Genomic DNA, 22,597 nt, shown 5'->3' on the forward strand with positions numbered 1-22,597 from the left:
CTGGGATTTCCACTCTCTGATGAAGAGCCAGCCTATAAACCAAGGTCATCTCCTTGAAACCCTCCAGGCAGAAGTCATGGGGCCTTTGAGCTGGCCAGTACTTACCTACACCTCCCAGGGCTAACTGAAGAAGAGGGGCTAAGTGTAGCCCTGTCGGCTCAGCTTGAGGGGCTTCCATGTCCACACCCTGGGTGCTCACTTTGACTCTGCACCCTCCCCGGGGCACTATTCTCTGCTGATCTGAGGCTGAGGGCTCTGCTGATTCCCAATGTCCCCACCTTCCCGGGACCTGTGTTGAAAGTGTTAACCACAGCAGCCCAGATACTTCTGGACTTCATGGGCTTGCCAATGAGGACGGGTCTTTACAGGATCCTTCTGGTCTGGATGGGTCTTTCTATTACCCTCATTCAGGTTAATCACCATCATTTCTAGAGAGAAAGATTCTACCAACCTCAGAACTCTGCGTGGAGACGAAGTTTCTAAGGTCTCTTAGAAGCCTGAAGAACAAGTGAGGCTAAGAGCAGAGCGGAGTGCTGTCCCAGCGACCACCATCCCCCATATTCTTGGGTCTTCCTCTCCTCAGTCCTCCTACATGGGGCCCTCATCTTGCTTTCTGTGTCTTGGATTAACAGCCTTTGGGGAAATTTCACGTCTCTACAAACCCTTGAGATATGTTTGCTCTGCAGTGCTACAGAGAATGGGTCCCTGTCCCAGGAGTGATGGGAGATGGAGAACCTCTAGTCCAAGGCAGCAGGAGTCCCAGGACAAGTGGTAGTCCTTTAGGGAGAAAAAGGTAGATCAATCTATCACAGCCAGGTGAAGATTCTCATGTCATTCCTGTTCTGATAGGTTTACTTTCTACAGAGAAGAGCCTGTAAGGATGCTATGGAAACTCCTCGGTCTTCGGAGGTTATCTACCAGGGCCAATGTACATGCTTACACTGTCCCTGAATATTGTTTCTTTCACTTATCTATGAACAATGAACAAGGGACACATATCTTCGGTTAAGTATATTTGGTATTCTTACTGCTATGGCTACACATTTTGATCCAGTAACTTGAGCACAAGGGCATTCTTTTCTATCACCTAGGACAAATTTTGGAGTACGGAGAAAAGCACTGAAATAAAAGATACAGGGTGGGGAATTTCCTGGTGGTCCAGTGGCTAGGATTCCAGGCTCCCAATGCAGGGGGTCCAGGTTCTATCCCTGGTCAGGGAACTAGACCACACGTGCCACAGATAAGATCTAGCACAGCCAAATAAATAAATAAATAAAAAGTAAACCAAGGAAAGGGAAATGTCAAATGTTCCAAGTACTTGTTAAAAAGAAAGACAAGGGTATGTCTCAGATTGGGGGGAGAACAACAGTATGAGTGCTAAAGTAGTTTAGAGCAGGAGTCAATTCCCAGCTGTCATTTACCAGCCATATGTATTTCGGCACAAAACCAAACTCTAATTCTATGAACCTTGGGCTCTCCACCGTGAAGTAAGTGTGATAAGCCCTTTCTTGTCAGATTGGTGGAATATAAGTACTTATGGAGAGCTTCTGTCATGGCGCCTGTTTCTATTGAGACATTAGGAGCAATGTCAGTTATTACTATGATTATCTTGACCTCAGATGTTACATCAGCTATATTTTTTTTTGATCTATCAGATGTCAGAAAGTATGCAGTGTTCCAAGTGGAAAAAAAAAAAGACCCAACCTCCCAAATCAGCCAAAATTCTGCTTAGCAATGAAACCAAAGTAGTATGTTGTCTCCAACCCCTCTTTATCCTGCTTCTTTCTTGTTCTTCTTGAAGTAGAGAGTATCTTACTCTCTTCCATATAATGACAGCATCTCTGAGAAACTATAATGGACGGAGGCTAGGACTTTTTTTCACTAAACATCACCAGTACAAGCATGAAGACTTCTTAAGAGCAGATTCTCAATGTTTGTGTAAAAGAAGAGCCACAAATAAATCATTTGCTGTAATTTATATTCTCAAACATTCTCGAAAACCATAAACCATAAGCAGAAGAAAGTATGTATCTTCTACATTTACAAAAAGGGAGACTAAACAGAGAGTAAAGCAAGACAAAAACTGAAGAAATTTCAGCTATCTCCCTACCGATGTATCGATGTTTTGAGCCTCTATTAGTGTGGTGCCTTTCACATTTCTAAGGACGTTCTTATCCTAAAGTGATGTTCTTCTCATCCTGGATCACAAAAGTGATGTGAGGATTTCCAATACTTATTTCAGAAAACAAAATTCTTACTCCTCAATTTGACAAACAGAAAACTGTGTGTGACCCATGTTATTCATATACTTATATCATGAATCTAAATAAACTTTGTTGAAAAATTTTAAGAACTGAAAAGTGGGGGAAATAAAGTCAACAAGTTATTGATGCATATCAGGAACACAGGTTGACAGGCTTCTTCGGCCACAAAGTGAATAACAGGCTTCAGACCACATTAGGGGCGAGATGAGTGGCCGGATGCGGCCCTGGGGTGCGCAGTGGCCAAGGAAGAAGCGCCAGCAGTGGCCGAGGCAGTAGTGCCAGGCCTAGCCGAAGCAGAAGGGCCCGCAGTGGCCACGTCAGTAGTGCCAGGCCTGGTTGAAACAGAAGGGCCAGCCCTGGCTTCAGCTCTAGCTCCGGAACTCTCTACCTCCTCTCTCCATGCCTCCTCATAATGTGGCGGGAAGGCAGTATGGACCGAATTCTTGACCTTGGCCAAAAACTCCAGCACTTTCATCTTGCTGGTTTCTGTGAGTGCTTTAGGACCCCACAGGAACTCATAGCGAGGGGGATCGCTGCCGGGCACCTGGCGGTACTCCAGGTACTCTTCCCGCACCAGATCTTCTGTGATGAGCTTCCGAGGCTCTCCAAAGATTAAGTGACTTCTTCCATCGTAGATGCCCAGATTATTCAGGAACTTCCAGATCTTCTCCTCAGGGGCGTGGTTACCATTCAGGTAGATGACACCCAGCAGAGGCATCAGAAGACCATTCTTCGGCAGCCCCCAGTCACCTCTCATAGACTCACTGTCGCTGAGATCTAGTCTGCTCAGCAGGGTATAGGACTGACTGTTGGGCCTGACTTCCTTCAGCACCAGGCCAAACACCAGCTCCATGCGCTCAGAGGCCCTGCTGAGAATCTCAGGGAATCGCTCCCTGTACCTTCTATTGATTCCCTTCAGCATTTCGGACAGCTTAATGAGCTCCTTCACCTTATACTTATGCAACATGTACTCCACCAACATCTCTGCATTCCTGGTCAGAAGATGTGTGTGAGAGCTTTCAGCAGAAGCTGAGGCCTGGCCGGAATTTTCACCTTCCTGAACTTGGCCCTCGGCACCTACACCAGATCTTTTGCATGCTTTGGCACCTACACCAGATATTTTGCGTATAGCACCCGCAGCAGCACTGGTGGTGCCTTGGGCTCCCTGACGCGCCTTGGGTGTGCCAGCAGCAGAAGAGCTTGAGGAAGAGCTCTCTGAATCAGGAGGGGAGGAGGAGGTGGTCTCTTCTCCCCAAGCTGTGGTGGTCTGATCATGAAGACCCTGGGTCTCAGCCCGGGCCTGGCGACGTTTCTCACGAGCATAGTGCTTACTCTGCTGCCCACGGGGCATGACGGCTGTAGTCAGGGACCTCAGGCGGGAGTCTGGGTCAACAGACAGGGGATTGGTGCACCTGGAGGAAGGAGAATGAGGTGACATGAGCACCTTACAACAGGGAGATTCCACCTTGGCTTCATCAAAGGCTGCCTCTGCAGGTGTCCTTGAGGAAACTGCCCAAGAAACCCAAAAGGTTCCTGTTTTCCTGCTCAGCCTGTCCCCACAGAATCCCACAGAGAAAGAGCAGAGGCCTTACTTTTCCTCTGCATCCTCTCAGCCCTGCTTTGGATTTACTCAGGTGCCAGCAGTGGGGTTTTCTAAGTTTTACTTCAGTATTATCACGTCAAGTCCTGGCAAAGCCTGGGCACCCTTCCCTCTGCTACTCTGATGCAGACACTTTAGACCTCCCCATGATCCAGAAGCAAGTGAAGGCATGCCTCAGTCTGCTTCCCTGCCAGGAGATAGATAACACGTGCTGAGAGCTCATTAGGGTCTTTTATATCCTGAGTTCACTGGTATCATCATTGACGGTCCTTACCTTGGCTCCTTAAAACGTTGGGCACCATTCTCCATTTGCTGACTGGTGTCTGAACCTTCAGACTAGGTATTCCCCCTCCCGTAGACTTTGTATTAAACAGTATAGAAGATGCTCAAGCTCACAGCCCTTCCCTGAGATTTCCTGGGCTGAAATCCGAGGGTTGGGATGGATGCACTGAGTCCTCACTCAGGTTCCTCAATTGAGCTCCTGGTAGAGAAGCTCAACTTTCTCCTGAAGTGATCACTGCTTGATAGGAAAAGCCAACCACCCGGTGTCCCAAACGTAGGAAGTGAAGATGACCTTATCTTACCAAACATGGTCTCCTGAAAACAAAATCTGTTGCAGGCAGGTTCATGTCCCTGTGGACCCTCACGAGATCCTAATTCAAGGTCTAAAATATATTTTTGCATCTGTTTTTTTCTGTATGTCTTCTTTAAAATAAATTTATATTTTATATATTACAATATTAATTTATAATATTCTACCAGTTTCTGCCACACATCAATATGAATCCGCCATAGATATATCTTATGTCTCCTCCATTATGAAACTCCCTCCTACGTCACACCCCTCTTAAGTTATCACAGAGAACTGGGCTGGTGCTTTACGCGACTCCATTTCTTATAAGAGGGAGGAGCCCCCATCCTCACTCAGTGTCACAGCCATTAATACTGTTGGGGACTACGTCCCTTTGTTGAACTTGGTTTATTCCATTAGAACAAGGCTCTCACCTCCCCGATACCACCTCCAGAGGACACCAGGGGGCACCACAGTTGGCCAGCTCTACCCGGGGCCTCCTAGAGCCCAGTATAGGGGAGCCACACAGTTTGGCCCCCTTGCGGTGTCGAAGTCTGCTCATCAGCTCTCAGGGCCATTATCTACACCTAGAACTCCTCTGGGGGTAGAATCCAGGCCTATACCCACAGACCAACGCCTTCACCCTGAGATACTCTAGACCGCATTCAGCCGATAGCTCTGAGGGACTCACAAGAGCCATATCACAAGGGTGGGATGTGGATGGGCCACTTTTATTACTGGGAGGGTTGGGAAAATCCCTTCAACTACATTCAGGTCCTCACCTTGGCTCCGGACGAGTCCTGGACCCTGAATCACCACCGAACGGACGCCACGGCTACCGGTCGCTCCGCTCCCTTTCAAAGCGGAAATAGAGGTGAGCTGCGTAAGGTCCTACGTCAGGTCTCCAAGGGATGACGGCAGGGGAGGCGTGCTACGGGAACCCAGTAGCTCAATATGCCTCCGTCCCTGGGTCCTCCTTGTGCAGCGTATTAGAGCCCAGGATGCCTCCTTCTATAAACCCGAGTCTTCCAGCTCCCAAGCAAAGCCCTCGCCTTCCCAAGTCCCTAGTGGCGGGAGTCCAGCTCTGCTCTGAGCATCTCTGCTTGTCAGGCGGGTCGCCAGTCTGTGAGCCTCCCTCGTTGGGGGAGAGATCCTCTCACTAGTACTGATGGTTCTCACCTCAAGTCCGGTTATGATCAAGACACTCCCATGTGCAGATGTGGGTTCTGATCTGGCTAGAGGAGACTCAGCCCTCCCTGAGATCACACAGGTTGAATGAGGGGACCACTCAGAAGTAGCTCTTTTGGGTCTCTCAGGGCTAAGAATTTATAGAATTGTTTGGCTCCCTCTGAAGTGGTCCCCTCTAACACTCAGCATCGCATGTGAGGTCCTCCTTGGGCTCAGGTCCGTCCCTCTGCAAAACTGCGGCTGATTGTATTAGACAGATGGCTCACCTCGCTAAGTCGTTCTAGACTGAAATCAACCTGACATCTGTGCCCAGATCTTCCTGGGGACCACAGCGTCAGTGATTTTCCAGGGCCTCCTTTTATAGTGTGTGCTACCGTGAGTCCACTTTCAGGTCCTCACATTGACGCGTGACGAATCCTGTAATTCCACTCTCTGCTTTATGAAGCTTCTTGTCTTACATCAAGGTCCTAGTCTACTGAGAATTCCAAGTTGGAAGTCAGGGTGATCCTCGTGTGATCCTAGTCCATCAGGGCCTCTGAGAATAGACAGTGGGGATGCAACTTGAGTCCTTCTGGATTCCTGTTGCTTAGCATCCTCACTACATCTACCACAGCCTGGGACTGCCCCTTGTAGCAATCTAAGATTCCTCTTCTTAGTCTTTGGGTGACCCCCATATTCAGGGGTGATTGTCTCCTCAGCCCTCCTTCATGGAGGTTCCCATATCAGCTTCTGTCCCTTGATTAAAGGCTTTCTTGGAAATGCATATTCCTACAAACAGTGAGCAGTTACCCTCAGCACATCTTGGAGAAAACCGGTCTCAGTCCCAAAAGTGATGTAAGATTAGGAAAACACAGCAGAAATCAAGGAACTCAGGAGAGACGTTATGATTTCAGAGAGATATAGGTGATATATTCCCAGTCTTCAACCAGATTTAGGGTGTGTGCTTAATCACTCAGTCATGTCCCACTGCTTGTGACCCCATGGACTGTAGCCTGCTAGGCTCCTCTGTCCATGCAGATTCTCCAGGCAAGAATACTGAAGTGTGTTACATGCCCTCCACCAGGGGTTGTACCCAACCCAGAGATCGAACCCAGGTGTCCCGCATTGCAGGCACATTCTTTACCATCTGAGCCACCAGATTTAGGGTAGTTCTAAAATACTTACTCTCAGCACCTCCCTGTTGGTCCAGTGGTTATGCGCTCCCAATGCAGGGGTCCTGGGTTTGATCCTTAGGCAGGTAACTTGATCCCACATGCCACAACTAAAAATCTCACATCCAACAACTAAGAGTTCTCGTGCCACAACTAAAATCTCACATTCCACAACTAAAGAGCCTGCATGTGGCAACAAAGATTCCAAGTGTCACAACTAAGACCCAGAGCAGTCAAAAAATAAATAGAAAGAACTATGTTCAATTAAAAAAATAAAATGTTTACTTTCTACATAGAAGGATAGCGCCAGATAATCTTGTAAGCCCTCGATCACTTGAGGGTGTCTGAATTTGCACATGCAGATGATCATATGGTTACTGAGCATTATCTCCTTCTCTCCTTTAGTCATACCTCTTAATTATTTTGGTATTGCCTTGGCTATCTATTCCATCCCAGTGTTTTTGTCACAGAGTCCTTCTTTCTGTCACTCAAGACACGTTTTGGAGTGCTACAAGACAGTGAATTAACTGACTCATGAGCACCTCAGGCCGGGATAAGTGGAAGGGTACGTGCTGTGGATAAATTCAGACCAGCACTCTATTCCCAGCTCTGTCTCTTATCAGTTGTGTGGACTTGGGTCTATCCCGAAACTCTGGGAGCCTCAGGTGAAGTGCCTAGTGGCATGTAGCTAAAGTACCTGGCACAGTGCCTGGACCACACTGAGACTTTACACAGTCTCTTTTTTACTATGATTATTTTCATCCCAGAGGATACCAACGACCCTGATGAATTTTTTAAACCCAGGAGTTGTCAGAGAATCTGTGGCATTCTTGGACATGGAACACCAAATCAGTTTAAAATGTTGTTTAGAAAGAATCTTTCATTTCCTGTACTAAATCATATTTTGAGTGTGGGGGTAGTTTTATAACTGAACGAAATTCAAAGAATCTAAATTTGATTCCGAGAGTAATTCTGTCTTCCTTCCCGGCTGCTCTTTCATCTAAACAACTCCTAGAGTCTTCCTTAGTGATCCAGGGGTTAAGACTCTCCGCTCCCAATGCAGGAGGCCTGGGTTCCACCGCTGATCAGGGAACTAGATCCCACACGCCACAGCTACGCCACAACTAATAGTTCGCATGCCACAACTAAAGATCCTATATGGTACAGCTAAAACATTCCTCGTGCCGCAACTAAAGAACACTCAGGCTGCAAGGAAGATCGAGGATCCTGCGTGCCAAAGATAAGACCAAGCACAGCCAAATAAATAAGTACTAAATAAAATAAGCCCCTATCTTCATCAATTTCACCATCACCTAAATAATACTCATCTCACAGACTTTGTGGAATTATCAACATAGCTATAAACGCTGAATGGAATGCCCTTTCAATAAAATGAGCTCTGTCTCCACGACCCACAGCAGAGAGTGTCAGCCTGGCTTCTGAGTTCCCAGTTTCACTCTACTATTACTTTTATTTCACAGAATCTCCTTGGACATGATGTGCATGAAACATCTAGGTTGTGCACTGTGTTCACCTGCACTGGGACAGGAGCACAGGGCACATTCCGTCCCCACCCCAGGGGGGATTTCCCTCTGGTCTACTCATGTTGCTGTTTAGTGGCTCAGTCGTGTCTGACCCTTTTCTACCCCATGGACTGAACAGATTGCTCTGTCCATGGGGTTCTCCAGGCAAAAATACTGGATTGGGTAGCCAGTTCCTCCTCCAGGGGATCTTCCTGACTCAGGGATTGAACCCATGTCTCCTGCATTGCCAGGCAGATTCTTTACCACTGAGCCACCTTGGAAGCCCCATAATTCCAAAGCAATTGTTTAGGGTAGTTTTCCATTCCAGGCTTAAGTCTCTCAACTTTGAGACTCGCCATCTGAGTGTCTGACTCCTATTCACTGTTTCCACAGCCTCCTTGGTGGGCTTGCCATGTAGCCTAACTTAAAACTACCTTCCACTGCCAGACTTTTATTGTCCTAAAGTCTCCAAGTGCCTTGCCTCAGTATATTTACACTAGACTCCTCATGAGGAAGCCCTCAATCGCCTCACCTCCTTATATCTCATTTTTATTGGGCCCCTAGATCTTAGTTCACCAGCTACTTTATATGAATGCTGCTCTTAGACTCTAGGATTCCATAAGAAGGGGTTGAGTTTATTTTTCTTAGCATCCACAAAACCACCCAGAAGCCTTCTAAAGAGCAGATGCTAAATTGATATTTGAACAATTATAGTGCAAGTGTGCCAGAAATCAATTTTACTGGGATTTCACTTCCCCCACATTCTTAAATAAGCTAAGCCAATCCAGGTAAATAAACTTCAATTTTGCAAAGAAAGACTAAACGAATCAAACAAACCAACAAGTGAATACCTCTTAAGATTTTTTTTTTCTGCATCTTATAATCACACAGACTTCACTGTGGAAAAATTTCCATTTTCACAAAAAAATCCATATTCCAATATCATGTTGTCCTGTTTTGAATGACAAGAAATGTTTCAAGCATTTCAATCTGTGCTATGTAATATGAAAATTCTTACTTTTTAACTTGATAATCTGCAGTACATCTGGGAGCTGTGCCATTAGTATACTTAGACTCTGAAGCTAAACACATCTTTAATTAAAAAGAACAACATTTAAAAACAGAAAAAAGAAAAATCTCCAATTTGTGCATATTGTATAAGAACACAAATGTGGTATATGCTGAATTTCCATGAGACCCAACTTGGCCCTCTGCTAGTTGGAAGATTGACTGCTGTCTTGAAATGCAATGTGAAGTATCTGCTCAGACTTCACTAGGGGTGGGAGGAGCTTTGGACATGCTCCGGAAAGTGCACTGGCCCTGGCACTGGAGGAGCCCTGGCTGCAGCTCTGGCCCTGGATTTCTCTTCTTCAGCTCTCAAAGCCTCTTCATACCAGGGTGGGAAGGCAGTGGACTTGGTATCATTGACAAGAGGCCCAAACTCTCACATTCTTTTATATGTCTATATCTATCATGGAAGCATCCCTTATTAGTTTACAAAATTGTACTCATTCCTTTTTATAGCTACATAGTACTCCACTCTGTGGATATATCATGTTCCCTTAATTAACATGTGCATGGACATTTACGTATTCTCACATGGTTGTGGATGTCTCTTCAGGGTTCATTTCTGAAAACACTGAATTACCGGCTCAAATGTAAAAGCATATTTAATTTTCTGACATTACCAAATTGTATTTATGCTCTAATCTCATTCTTTGACATGTCAGTACATTCTCTAACACTATGTACAAAAGTAAACTGAAAATGGATTAAAGACCTAGATATAAGAGTGGAAACCATAAAACTCTTCGAAGATAATATGAGCAGAATACTCTTTGACATAAATCATAGCAATATTTTTTTGGATCTGTCTCCTAAAGCTAGGAAAATAAAAGCAAACATAAATAAATGGGTTGTAATTAAAGTTAAAAGCTTTTTCACAGCAAAGGAAACCATCAACGAAACGAAAAGCCAACCTATTATATGGGAGAAAATATTTGCCAATGATATAACCAGTAAGGGGTTAATATCCGAAATATATAAACAGCTTATTTAACAGTTTTAAAGAAACAATAAAGAAAAAGATGGGCAGAAGACTTACATACACATTTTTCCAAAGAAGACATACAAATGGCCAAGAGGAACATGAAAAGTTGTTCAACATCGTTAATCATAATATGAATGCAAATTGAAACCACAATGAGGTATTATCTTATACCTATCAGAAGGGCCATCAACCAAAAGGAAGAGAAGTAACAAATGTTGGTGAGTATGTGGACAAGCTCTGTACACTCTTGGTGGGAATGTCAATTGGTGCAGCCACCATGGATAACAGTAAGAAGGTTCCTAAAATCTAAAAATGGAACTACCAAATAACCCAGCAATCCCACTCCTGGGTGTATATCTGAAAAAAAAATAACCCACTAATTTGGATGGTCTCCTTTAGGTACTCGATGCTTGTCTGAGTCTAGGGGTTTCCACTGCTCATCTCCCCTTCCCCTCCAGCCTCATCTACTCCCTGCCAGTGACCCCACCCCAGTCCAACCTCCCTGTTTATTAAGAAGGCACCTGTGTCTGGCAGAGCCAGTGTGAGATGAGGAGACAGTTCTTCCCAGCCACCAGAGAATCAAGAGTTTTGGCCGGACCTTTGAGCACACACTGAGACAGTCAGGAGTCAGACAGAAAGCACAGACTATGGCACTGAAATGGATGAATAAGGAACTTAGTGATGTGGCCAGTGACCCTCCAGCATAATATTCTGCAGGTCCAGTTGGGGATGATACATTTCATTGGCAAAACACAATTATGAAAAAGAATTGCAGCCCATGTCGAGGCAGTGTATTCTCTGTGACAATTCATTTCCCTTAAGACTACCCATTCACAATACCTAAGGTTGCATTTGCAAGAGAATTTGTCATCCAGACGTGAACACTAATGGCAGAACTTGGTTCGATATTCTAAGGTAACTGTGGTCTCTTGCTTTCATGATTTCTAAAGTTCTGCTATCCATTTGCTCCCTATGTGATCTGAAGCCAGATGATAGCCTCCCCCGTGCCAGAGGTTGCATAGATCTATAAAACAGAAATAAGTACAAAAGAATTTTTCAGGAATGTACTCAGAAGTATGCCATGTGATGCGACCTTAAAGTCAGAATAACCTGCATTAAAGCTTGAATAAACTTTAAATTACTGCTAGCAATGAAAAAAACCCCACTAATTCAAAAAGATACACAAATACACACACACACAATGGAATATTACTCAGTCATAAAAAGAATGAACTTTTGCAATTTTCAAGAACACGGATGATTGTAAGGTATTATGCTAACTGAAATATGCGAGATAGAGGAAGAGAAATGCTGTATAACCATTTATATGGAGAATTAAAAAATAAAAGAGAGTAGGGAGATGAAGCAGACTCACAGATATAGAGAACAAGCTAGTAGTGTTTACCAGTGGAGAGCAGCAATGGGGAGGGTAAGGGCAGGGATGGAAGATTAAGAGGTGCAAACTAATATGTATAAAATAGATAAGCTACAAGGATATATTGCAAAACAAAGGGAATATAGCCAATACTTTATAATAACTATAAATGGAACATAACCTTGTATAACTGTGAATCACTTAGTTGTGTACCTGAAACATAAAATATTGTACATCAACTATGAAAACTAAGTGAAAGTGTTAGTTGCTCAGTCTTGTTCAACTCTTTTTGACCCTATGGACTGTAGCCTGCCAGGCTCCTCTATGGATGGAATTCTCCAAGTAAGAATTACCCACTGGAGTGGGTAACCGTTCCATTCTCCAGGGGATCTTCCTGACCAAGTGATCAAACCCAGGTCTCCTACACTGCAGGCAGATTCTTTGCCATCTGAGCCACTAGGGAAGCCCACATCAACTATACCTCACTTTAAAAATATATATTCTCTCAGGAACTTTCACATATACAATACAGTATTATTAACTATGTGCTTCCCTGGTGGCTCAGTGGTAAAGAAATTGCCTCTTGAAGCAGGAGATGCGTGTTCAATTCCTGGGTCAGGAAGATCCCCTGCAGGAGGACACGGCAACCAAATCCAGTATCCTCACATGGAAAATTTCAAAGACAGAGGAGGCTGGTAAGCTACAATCCACGGTGTTGCAACGAGTAGGAAACCACTTGGCAACTTAACAACAACAATTATTAACTACAGTCACCATGCTGTACATTATATCCCTAGGACTTCTTTATTTTGTAAGTGAAAATTGTGAATGTTTATGTCATTTGGTCACTTACACCCATTTCATCCATCCTCCAACCCCCTCTTGTGGCAACCACCAATCAGCAATATGATGGACCTAGAGATTATCATACTGACTGATGTGATTCAGACAGAGGAGACATATTATATGACATATCTTATATGTATAATTTAAAAAGAAATGATAGAAATGAACTTAATTACAAAATAGAAAGACTTACAGTCTCAGAGAACAAATTTATGGTTGCCGCTGGGGAAGGATGTGAGACAGGGATAGCTAGGGGATTTGGGATGGACATGTACACACTGTTGTATTTGAAATGGATTAGCAACATTGATGTACTGTATAACACGGGAAACTCTGCTTAGTGTTATGTGGCAGTATTGATGGGAGTTTGGGAGAGAGTGGATACGTGTATATGTATGGCTGAGTCCCTTCACTGTTCACGTGAAACTGTCACAACATTGTTAATTTGCTATACCCCAACACAAAAAAAAAAAGTTAAAAATAAAAAAAAAAAACCTGTGCCTCCAGTGCAAGGGGTGTGAGTTCAAACCCTGGTTGGGGAATTAAGATCCCATGTGCCACATAGCAAATCAATCAACAAAATATCATCACAGAAAAAATTGATGTGGATCCATGAAAGAAATAATTGATAAGCTAGATTTCATTCCCTTTAAACTTCTCCCCTATAAAAATACACCATCAAGAGAACAATAAGATGAGCCATAGTCTGGGAGAAAATATTTGCAAGAGACATATCTGATGAAGGCTCTAATCTAAAATATACAAAGAACTCAATATTAATAAGTAGAAAACTAACATCTAATAAAAAATGGACAAAAAATATGAATAGATACCTCACCAAAGAATATACAGAGGGCAAACAAGCATATGAAAAGATGCTCCACATCATATACCATTAGGGAACTGCAAATTAAAAAAACAAGCAGATACCACGACATGCCTTTCAGAATGGCCAGCATCCAAAGGACTGACAACACCAAATGCTGGTGAGGCTGTGAATCAACAAGAACTCTCATTCCTCAGTGGTGGTGAGGCAAAATGGTAGAGCCACTTTGGAAGACAGTTTGCAAGTTTCTCAGTAAACTATACATATTCAACACTGCTGGTAGGAATGTAAATTGGTACAGCCAATTTACAGGGAAAACAGTGTAGCAGTTCCTCAAAAAATCAAAAACAACACATAATATTTTCCGCAATTCCACTACTATCCAAAGGAATTGAAATCAGGACCTCGAAGAGAGCTCTGCACTCCCATGCTCACTGCAGCACTACTCACAATAGCCAAGAGAGGGAAGCAGCCTAGGTGTCCAGTGACAGATGAAGGGATAAAGAAGATGTAAAATATACACACAATGGAATACATTCATCCTTAGAAAGAAGCTAACCTCTCGAATTATGACAGCGTGGATATATCTAGAGGACCTTCTGCTACAGCGAAATAAGCCAGACACAGAAGGACAAATACTGCATGTCCTTTATATGAGGAATCTAAAATGGTCTAAGTCAAAGAAGCAGAGAATAGAGTGGTGGTTGCCATGGTCTATGGGAGGGTGAATGAGAAGGAATTATAGACTTAAAAAACATTCACAACCTATGCATGAGGCAGGGTGCTCAGGGCTGGTGCACAGGGATGACCCTGAGAGATGGGATGGGGAGGGAGGTCGGAGGGGGGTTCAGGATGGGGAACACATGTACACTCATGGCTGATTCATGTCAATGTATCGCAAAAACCATTACAATATTGTAAAGTAAATAGCCTCCAATTAAAATAAATAAATTAAAAGAAAAAAAAAATTCACAACCTAAAAGTTGACAGGTATGTTCTATTTGGTACAAACCTTTAGGACTTCAACCCAGGAGGCAGCATCTCCAGTAAGCCTGAGAGAACTGCTCCGAGGAAGGGAGGGGAGCAGCCACGTTACATAGAAGTTTTGCAACAAAGGGCAGGTAGTCTGAATATCAAAAGATTATGATAAATGAAGGAAAACCAGATAACCCAGGTTAAGGACTTTAGCACTTTTCTATATATGGAAAGATGCAAGAATCGGGGCTCACTGAAATCATTCCTTTGATAGGAACTTCACATATCTGGGGCCTGTATCCTGTATTTTTACATCATGCATTCCCTCAGGGCTCACCATCCATGGTGGCTGCAACTGTTGATAACTGACAGTGTTCATTCACTGATATGGCAGGCAGTATTCCACTTCTCAGTATTAATCAAAAGTTACAAAGTCTAATTATACAAAATGAATAAGTTCTAGGGATCTACTATATAATATAGAGCTTACAGTTAGGAATACTATATTGTACACTCTCTAAGAGGTCAAATCTTATGGTATGTCCTTATCACACATACAAAACACAAAGGGTGAGAAGGCATGTGTCAAAATGGCCATCATCAAAAAATCTATAAACAATAAATGCTGGAGAGGGTGTGGAGAAAAGGGAACTCTCTTGCATTGTTGGCGGGAATGTAGATTGATACAGCCTCTATGGAGAAGAGTATGAAGTTCCCTTAAAAATTAGGACTAAAACCACCACATGACCCAACAATCCCACTACTGGGCATAAACCCTTAGGAAACCATAATTGAATAAGACACATGCACTCCAATGTTCATTGCAGCACTATTTACAATAGATAGGCCACAGAAGCAACCTAGATGTCCATCGACGAATGGATAAAGAAGCTTTGGTACATATATACAATGGAATACTACTCAGCCATAAAAAAGAACATATTTGAGTGAGTTCTAATGTAGTGGGTGAACCTAGGGCCTATTATACAGAGTGAAGTAGGTCAGAAAGAGAAATATAAACATCATATACTGACACATACATATGGAATCTAGGAGATAGTACTGATGAATGTATTTGCAGGGCAGGATGGAGATGCAGACATAGAGAACAGACTTGTAGACACAGGGGTGTAGGAGAGGGTGGGACAAATTGAGAATAACATTGAAATACATACATTACCATATGGAAAATAGATAGCCAATGGGAATTTGCTGTGTGATGCAGGGAGCTCAAACTGCTGCTCTGTGATAACCTAGAGGGGTGGGAAGGAGTGGGAGGTGGGGGGGAGGTTCAAGTGGGAGGGGACATATGTATAGCTATGGCCAATTCATGTTGATGTGTGGCAGAACCAACACAATCTTGTAAAGCAACTATACTCCGATTAAAAATAAACTTTAAAAAGGATGAGAGGGAAATTTTGGAGGTAATGGATATGTTTATGGCATAAACACTGGTGGTCATTTCACAGGAGTAGACTTATCTCCAAACTCATCAATAAATTAAATATGTATGGGTTTTTGTATGTCAATCATACCTCAATAAATTGTCTTTTTTTAAAACCAACTATATAGATGAGGAAGCAATGGAAACAGTGACAGACTTTATTTTGGGGGGGGCTCCAAAATCACTGCAGATGGTGACTGCAGCCACGAAATTAAAAGACGCTTGCTCCTCGGAAGAAAAGTTATGACCAACCTAGACAGCATATTAAAAAGCAGAGACATTACTTTGCCAACAAAGGTCCGTGTAGTCAAGGCTATGGTTTTTCCAGTAGTCATGTATGGATGTGAGAGTTGGACTATAAAGAAAGCTCAGCACCAAAGAACTGATGCTTTTGAACTGTCGTATCGGAGAAGACTCTTGAGAGTCCCTTGGACTGCAAGGAGATCCAACCAGTCCATCCTCAAGGAAATCAGTCCTGAATATTCACTGGAAGGACTGATGCTAAAGCTGAAACTCCAATACTTTGGCCACCTGATGCAAAGAACTGACTCATTGGAAAAGACCCTGATGCTGGGAAAGATTGAAGGCGGGAGGAGAAGGGGACGACAGAGGATGAGATGGTTGGATGGCATGACTGACTCAATGGACAGGAGTTTGAGTAAACTCCGGGAGTTCATGATGGACAGGGAGGCCTGGCATTCTACAGTCCATGGAGTCCCAAAGAGTCGGACACGACTGAGCAACTGAACTGAAATTAAACATACTCTTGGGCTAATGGTAAAGAATCCAACTACAATGCAGGAGACTCATGGGTTTGATCCCTGAGTTGGGAAGACTCCCTGGAAGAGGAAATGGTAACCCACTCCAGTACTCTTGCCTGCAAAATTCCATGGACGGAGGAGCCTGGCAGGCTGCAGTCCATGGGGTCGCTAAGATTCGGACATGACTGAGCGACTTCACTTTCACTTTTCACTTTCATGCATTGGAGAAGCAAACGGCAACCCACTCCAGTGTTCTTGCCTGGAGAATGCCAGGGACGGGGGAGCCTGGTGGGCTGCCGTCTACGGGGTCGCACAGAGTCGAACTTGACTGAAGCAACTTGGCAGCAGCCGCAGCATAGAAACAGTAAAAAGACCAATGGTTGCCAGGGGTTGGGGGGGGGGGCGGGCAGGGAGGGAGGGATGAACAGACCACAAAGAGCTTTTACTGTTGTGAAACTGCTCTGTATGAGCCTACAGGGGTGGGTGCTGTTGTTATTTAGTGGCTCAGTCGTGCCCGACTCTTTGCGACCTCATGGACTGTACCCCGGAAGACTCCTCTGTTTATGGTAATTCTCAGGCAAGAATACTCAGTGAGTTGCCTTTGTCTTCTCCAGGGAATCTTCCCATCCAGGGATTGAACCCATGTCTCCTACATGGGCAGGTGGATTCTTTACCACTGACCCACCAGGGAAGCCCATAAGGCTGGATACAAGTCATCATCCATTTGTCTATACTCACAGAGGGTACAATACCAAGAAAGAAGCTAATGTAAGCAAGTGTGCTAGTCCAGGACTTTGTGTGCTAATGACATATCAATGTAGCTTCCTAGATTGTAGCAAACGGCCTACTCTGCTGGCCTACACTGACAGTGGGGGAGGCTGAGCATGTATCCAGGAAGAAGACATATGGGAACTCTCCATACTTTCTGCTCCATTGTGCTGTCAATCTAAGACTGCTTTAAGAAAAGTAAACTTAAACACTAATGGGGCTGGGGTGGTGGCTCATCCCCATACCCTTCCCTGGGGACTGCAGTCTTGAGTGCAGGGCCAGGCCCTCTTTCCCCTCTATCCAAAAGTGGGTGAGCCTCTCAATCCTCATTCAGTTTGCTTGATTTGGATGCTGGCAGGGCCTGCGGTTCCCCTCTTTTTGGATCAGAGAACATTTCCTGAGATCCAAAAGGATGTGAGGGTGGCATCGCTTGACCACACCTGCCATGCCATGAGTGACAACTGCTTCAGGCAGGTTGAGAACGCATATGATGGTGATCCCACTAGGGGTGCTGACTCCATGCCCTAAATCTGACTCAGGTGAAGGCCTAAGAGTACCCCCTCTGCTGACCTGCGACCTCTGCCTCAAAGCAAGCTCATCACTTTTCTGTTACCCCTGAGAAGGATATGAGGCCATGTCTTTCTGACATTTACAAGTATCTGCCATGGCAACAGGGAGGATTCCATGAGGTCTCTGCTGATATGGGCTTGGCAGGGCTGCTCTCCTTCCTCCTGGCACACCTTAGAAATATTTCTCTCTACTGACCTGAGCCGGCCAACCTCAGATAAAGGTCTGCTGACCTGGTCACCCTCCTAGGCAGGAGTCACAAGTCCCTGAGAACCCTGAAGGGTAAGCGAGTGATTGCTCAGGCTGAGAACTTTGCCTGGGGCACATTGCTCTCCCCAGCCCACCTGTAAGGGCCTCTTCCTCCTGGCTCCTGTTTCTTTATTAAAAGTCTTCCTGGGCAAGGCCACATCCTGGCAACCTCTTGACCCGTTTCCCTATTGAAAACCCTTCAGAGACCGGGTTCCCGTCCCAGGAGTGATGTGAATAGGGAAGCTATAGCAAGGCAAGGCAGGATGGATGTGCTGACAAAGGATAAAACACCTTCATCTACCCCTTCTCTTTACTAGCCACACTTCACCTTTTATGTAACTTCTCTTTGAACAGTTTTAACTTCCAAATGCAAGGGGCTGTCCAGCATGATTTTCTGGGCCCCTGATCATTTGGGTTCTCTGACTTTGGATATGTAGATGATTATATTGTCACTAAATATTACCTTTCTCTGCTTTATTCAGACTTCTCAAGTATTTTGATATGCTTATTGCTGTAGTTACATATTTCCATTCAGTGTTTTGGACACAGAGTTCTCCTTTTTATCACGACATACATGTTGGACCAGTCGATGAGAAGTTAGGCGAATGAAGGAACACAAAGTTGGCCTCAGGCTAGGAGGAATGGCCAAGTGTGGGCATCAGACTTATTTAGGCCAGGAGTCTATTTCCAACCCTGTCATTTAAGAACTGTGTGAAACTGAATACCTTAGCAAACTCTGCGAGCCTCAATTTCTTCATCTGTGAAATGGGTTTCAGAAGTTCTGTCTTGGGGACTGAGAATAATGCCTGTAAAATGCCTGGCCCATTGCCTGGCCTGGCCTGAGACTGTCAAGGATGCCAGTCCTTACTGTGATCAATTTGTCCCCCAGAGATTCAACCCACTACACTGTGATTCCATTTTCAATCCAGGAGATGCCAAAGAATAAGCAGGGGTCTAGGCCAAAGAACCCTCTATCAGAAAAATCCTGGTTAGCAAGGTAAACTAGTTTTTTCCCGTTAAGAGTATGCCACTGAAGGTCACCATGAGGCAGACATCCTCAGTGGATGTAACACAAAGTTCCAAAATAATTCAAGGACCCAAAACTTACCTATCTCTCACTTGCCCTTTTTTATAAACCACTCCCACTTTCCTTCATTTAACCACCCACAAGTATCTATTCCTTCCCTGTTGTTTGCCAAATTACAGTCAAGATAACTTGATTTGAATTGTTATTTTTTTTTTTAGTGGTGTGGGCTCTGGCTCCACCAGCGAGGGCAGAGTGCACCAGTCCAGTGGCTTCAAGGCATCATCCCACCTCAGGGGACTGCCACTCTGATTTCTGGGAAACTCCATAGAAAGAAGTCAACATGAATAAAACATCTAATCTGCACAGTGTTTACCTGTACTGGGATAAGAGCACAGGACACAGTCCATGCCAGCTTCACATGATTTCTCTCTGATTTACTCACAATCCCAAAGCACAGGCAGACTCAGAAAATACTGCAGGTTTGGTTCTCAACCCCCAAAGCAAAGTCCATATCACAACTGAGTCATACGAATTTTTTGGTTTTCCAGTGCTTTCATAAAATTTATCTTTACAGTATACAATAGGCTATTAAGTGGGCAATAGCATTATGCCTCAGAATAATATAGATATCTTAAATAAAAACACCTCTTTGTTAAAAGAAAAAAGATGCTAACCATTATCTGAGCCTTCAGTGAGTCCATCATTTTGCTGCGGAGGGTGTGAACATTGCAAGAGTTATCAAAATGTGACACAGACATGAAATGAGCAAACGGTGTTGGAAACATGGAGCCGGAAGACTTGCGGGAAGCAAGGTTGGCTGACACAAACTTTTAATTTGTTAAAGAAAAAGAACAAAGAAAAGAAAGCAGTACCTGTGAAATACAAGAAAGCAAAGTGCAACAGAGTAAAGTGTGCCTGTAACTGTTAAGGGCAGTTTCCCATCCCAGGCTTTGTCTTTACGGGGCCCACCATGTGAGAACCTGGTCCCTGGTCAGGATTACCACAGCCTCATCCAGCCCACCACGCACTCAACTTATAATTACTTCCCACTAAAGGACTTGTATTTTCCCAAGGCCCACCACTACCTTGCATCAGGGAATTCACATTTGACTGCTGTCATGTCACCATTTTTTAATATGATAGCTGCTTCTCAACTCCATAATTTTATGGTCAGTGGCTAGATCTTTTTGTCAGCTCTCCAAGTACTAGCATGGAGTCTTCTATGAGTAGAGGCTCAATTAATGTTTAGGGAATAAATGAGCCTGTGAGCATGAGGATGAATTTCTTAGAACTTAAGTCTACATTTTTGAATTAACGAAGCATACACTGTCACTTATAATTCTGTAAAACACAGACTACAAAAGATGAGGAAACCAAATACCGACTATCTTACTTTCCCTCTATTCCTTGATCCCACAGATTTCACTGCTTACTTTTTTCATATTTTCAAGGAAATAACATGTTGTAATGCCATGTTACCTTGCACCAGCTTACTAAATAAGATGGAAGCTTCCCCATTTGTTTTACACAACAGAAAAACTCTTACCCTTAAGACCAATAAACAACAGCAAGTGTGACTGATGCCATTTGTACACTTACATGATAAGCTTTCATTAAGGAGCAACCTCTGAAAAGCAGCAAGAACATAAAAACACAGATTTATCTCTAAATTCCTCATACAGAACACAAACCCCAAGGGACCACAAGGGAACACAAACCCCTGTGCACCCTCAGGGATCCCCAGTTCTATACTATGTATAGAACATTGAATACTCTCTTCAGCCACAAAGTACAGAATTTGCCTCAGCTTCATTAAGTATGGGAAGGATTGCTGGAGGAACACCGGGACACCCACTGGCTTGGGCCCTCTCTTCCTCACCTTTCAAAGCTGTGATACCCAGGATCTCCCATAGCTGACAGAAGGGGTGGGGCTGGGGGAGGAAGCCTGGTGGGGTGTTCTACAGTCCTCAGAGTCCCCATCTTCGTATCTATCAGAGCCTGACACTCCTCCCTTTACTGAACTGTGTCCACAAGCCTCCAAAATTTCACCTCTTGGAGTTCGGCAGGGGAGCAGTTGGGGAAGTGAGTGCATGGGTGCCGCTTTGTGTCGCCATCTTTACTGCCCCATGCCTCGTTAGCACTCGGCGCTCTCCCAGTGACTGGAGTTAGAGCCTAGGTTTCCTTCATGTACAGGATCAAGTAATCGCTTATGTTACAGAATGTCTTAGATCAAGATATACCGAAGAAATCAGCCTTAGAGAGTTGCAGGAACCGTCCCCTGCCGAGCACAGAGACGAGACTTTCGGCGTTATCTTTGTTACAGGACGGGGGAATGGTCCCTTGAGTCCACATTCAGGTCCTCACCTTGCCTTCAGATCAGTCCTGGGCATCCACTCTTAGCCACATGAATGCACTGAACATCAGTCCTAGCTCTTCGCCACCAGCACGGAAGTTTGGGGGAGACACTTCCAGCTATGGCTGCTCTGTGCACGATCTCTGAGGGATGATGGCAGGGGCGGGGCTCTGCGGGGACCCCATCTTTCAGTGTTCAGCGGTCCCTGGGTCATCCCTTAGGGTCCTCACCATGCCGTCTGTCAGAGCCTGGGACCCTTCGCCCTACGGACTTGACTCCTCCAGCCCCTAAACCAAGCCCTCACCTCTCCGAGTCCCTAGTGGGGAGTCAGGGGGCTTCTCTGAGCATCTCTCCTTGACAGGAGGAGCGCCACTCTGTGAGCCTTCCTCTTTGGTGCGAGAGACCCTCTCATTAGCACTGATGGTCCTCATCTTCCCGGTGGTGATGGCCAAGACGCCACCCTCCTAAGAACCGGGGTTCCATCCTCATAGAAAAAGCCCTTCCCTCGCTGAGAACAGACAGAAATGAAGAGGCTTCTCATCCCCGTAACTCTGCCTGGAGCCTCTGGGGTTAGGAATAGGGGCAGGCGTCTGTAAAGCCTCCTCATTTGTGGGTCTAGTGATACTTCTTTCTCCACTCAGGGACCTCACCATGGTCCTGGCCAGTCCTGGGTCCTGACCTTCCAACCTGAGATTCTCCCTCTACTGAACTGAGGCCATTCTTAGCCTGAGACTTTGACCTCACAGAGAACTACAAGGCTTATAAGAGGGAATGTCCTGTCTGGGCGTTCTAGGCCTGAGAGCAAGTTTGGGCAGGTCTCGGAATGACCTGTATTTTAGTGTGGTTGTCTCTCCAGTCTTCCCTTACGGGGGCCCAAATTTTGTCTATCTCTTGGATTAAAACATTCCTGGGGAACACCACATCTCGGCAAACTCTTGAGCAGTGTCCCTAATGCAAACCTTACAGTTTCATGTCCCAGACTTGACCTGAGATGGGGAAAATAACACAGAAGGCAGGGGGCAGAATGGGGTGTGCTCCCAGAGAGAAATGCTGATCCAG

The 22,597-nt window shown here is 44.7% G+C and overlaps 1 protein-coding gene and 1 pseudogene across 1 annotated transcript; one reads left to right on the top strand and one right to left on the bottom strand.

The window, feature by feature from the left end:
* Positions 1–1,964: 1,964 nt before the first annotated feature.
* LOC145535491 (melanoma-associated antigen B4-like) lies at positions 1,965–5,311 on the bottom strand. Its single transcript, XM_081563929.1, has 2 exons — positions 5,218–5,311; positions 1,965–3,676 (listed from the first exon to the last, which is right to left on the bottom strand). Exon 2 carries the CDS (start codon positions 3,613–3,615, stop codon positions 2,458–2,460), a length of 1,158 nt encoding a protein of 385 aa, XP_081420055.1. The 5' UTR covers positions 3,616–3,676; positions 5,218–5,311; the 3' UTR covers positions 1,965–2,457.
* A 5,683-nt stretch (positions 5,312–10,994) lies between these two features.
* LOC145536891 (ubiquitin-conjugating enzyme E2 D3 pseudogene) lies at positions 10,995–11,434 on the top strand (annotated as a pseudogene).
* The last annotated feature ends 11,163 nt before the right edge of the window (positions 11,435–22,597 follow it).

Source organism: Giraffa tippelskirchi, chromosome X (assembly GCF_054371585.1).
Source record: "Giraffa tippelskirchi isolate mGirTip1 chromosome X, T2T-mGirTip1v1.2.pri, whole genome shotgun sequence".
In the NCBI taxonomy this organism is placed as follows: Eukaryota; Metazoa; Chordata; class Mammalia; order Artiodactyla; family Giraffidae; genus Giraffa; species Giraffa tippelskirchi.

What these genes read in the sequence shown, in the direction of transcription:
- LOC145535491 (XM_081563929.1), bottom strand. Translation starts at nt 3,615, where the DNA reads ATGCCCCGTGGGCAGCAGAGTAAGCACTATGCTCGTGAGAAACGTCGC.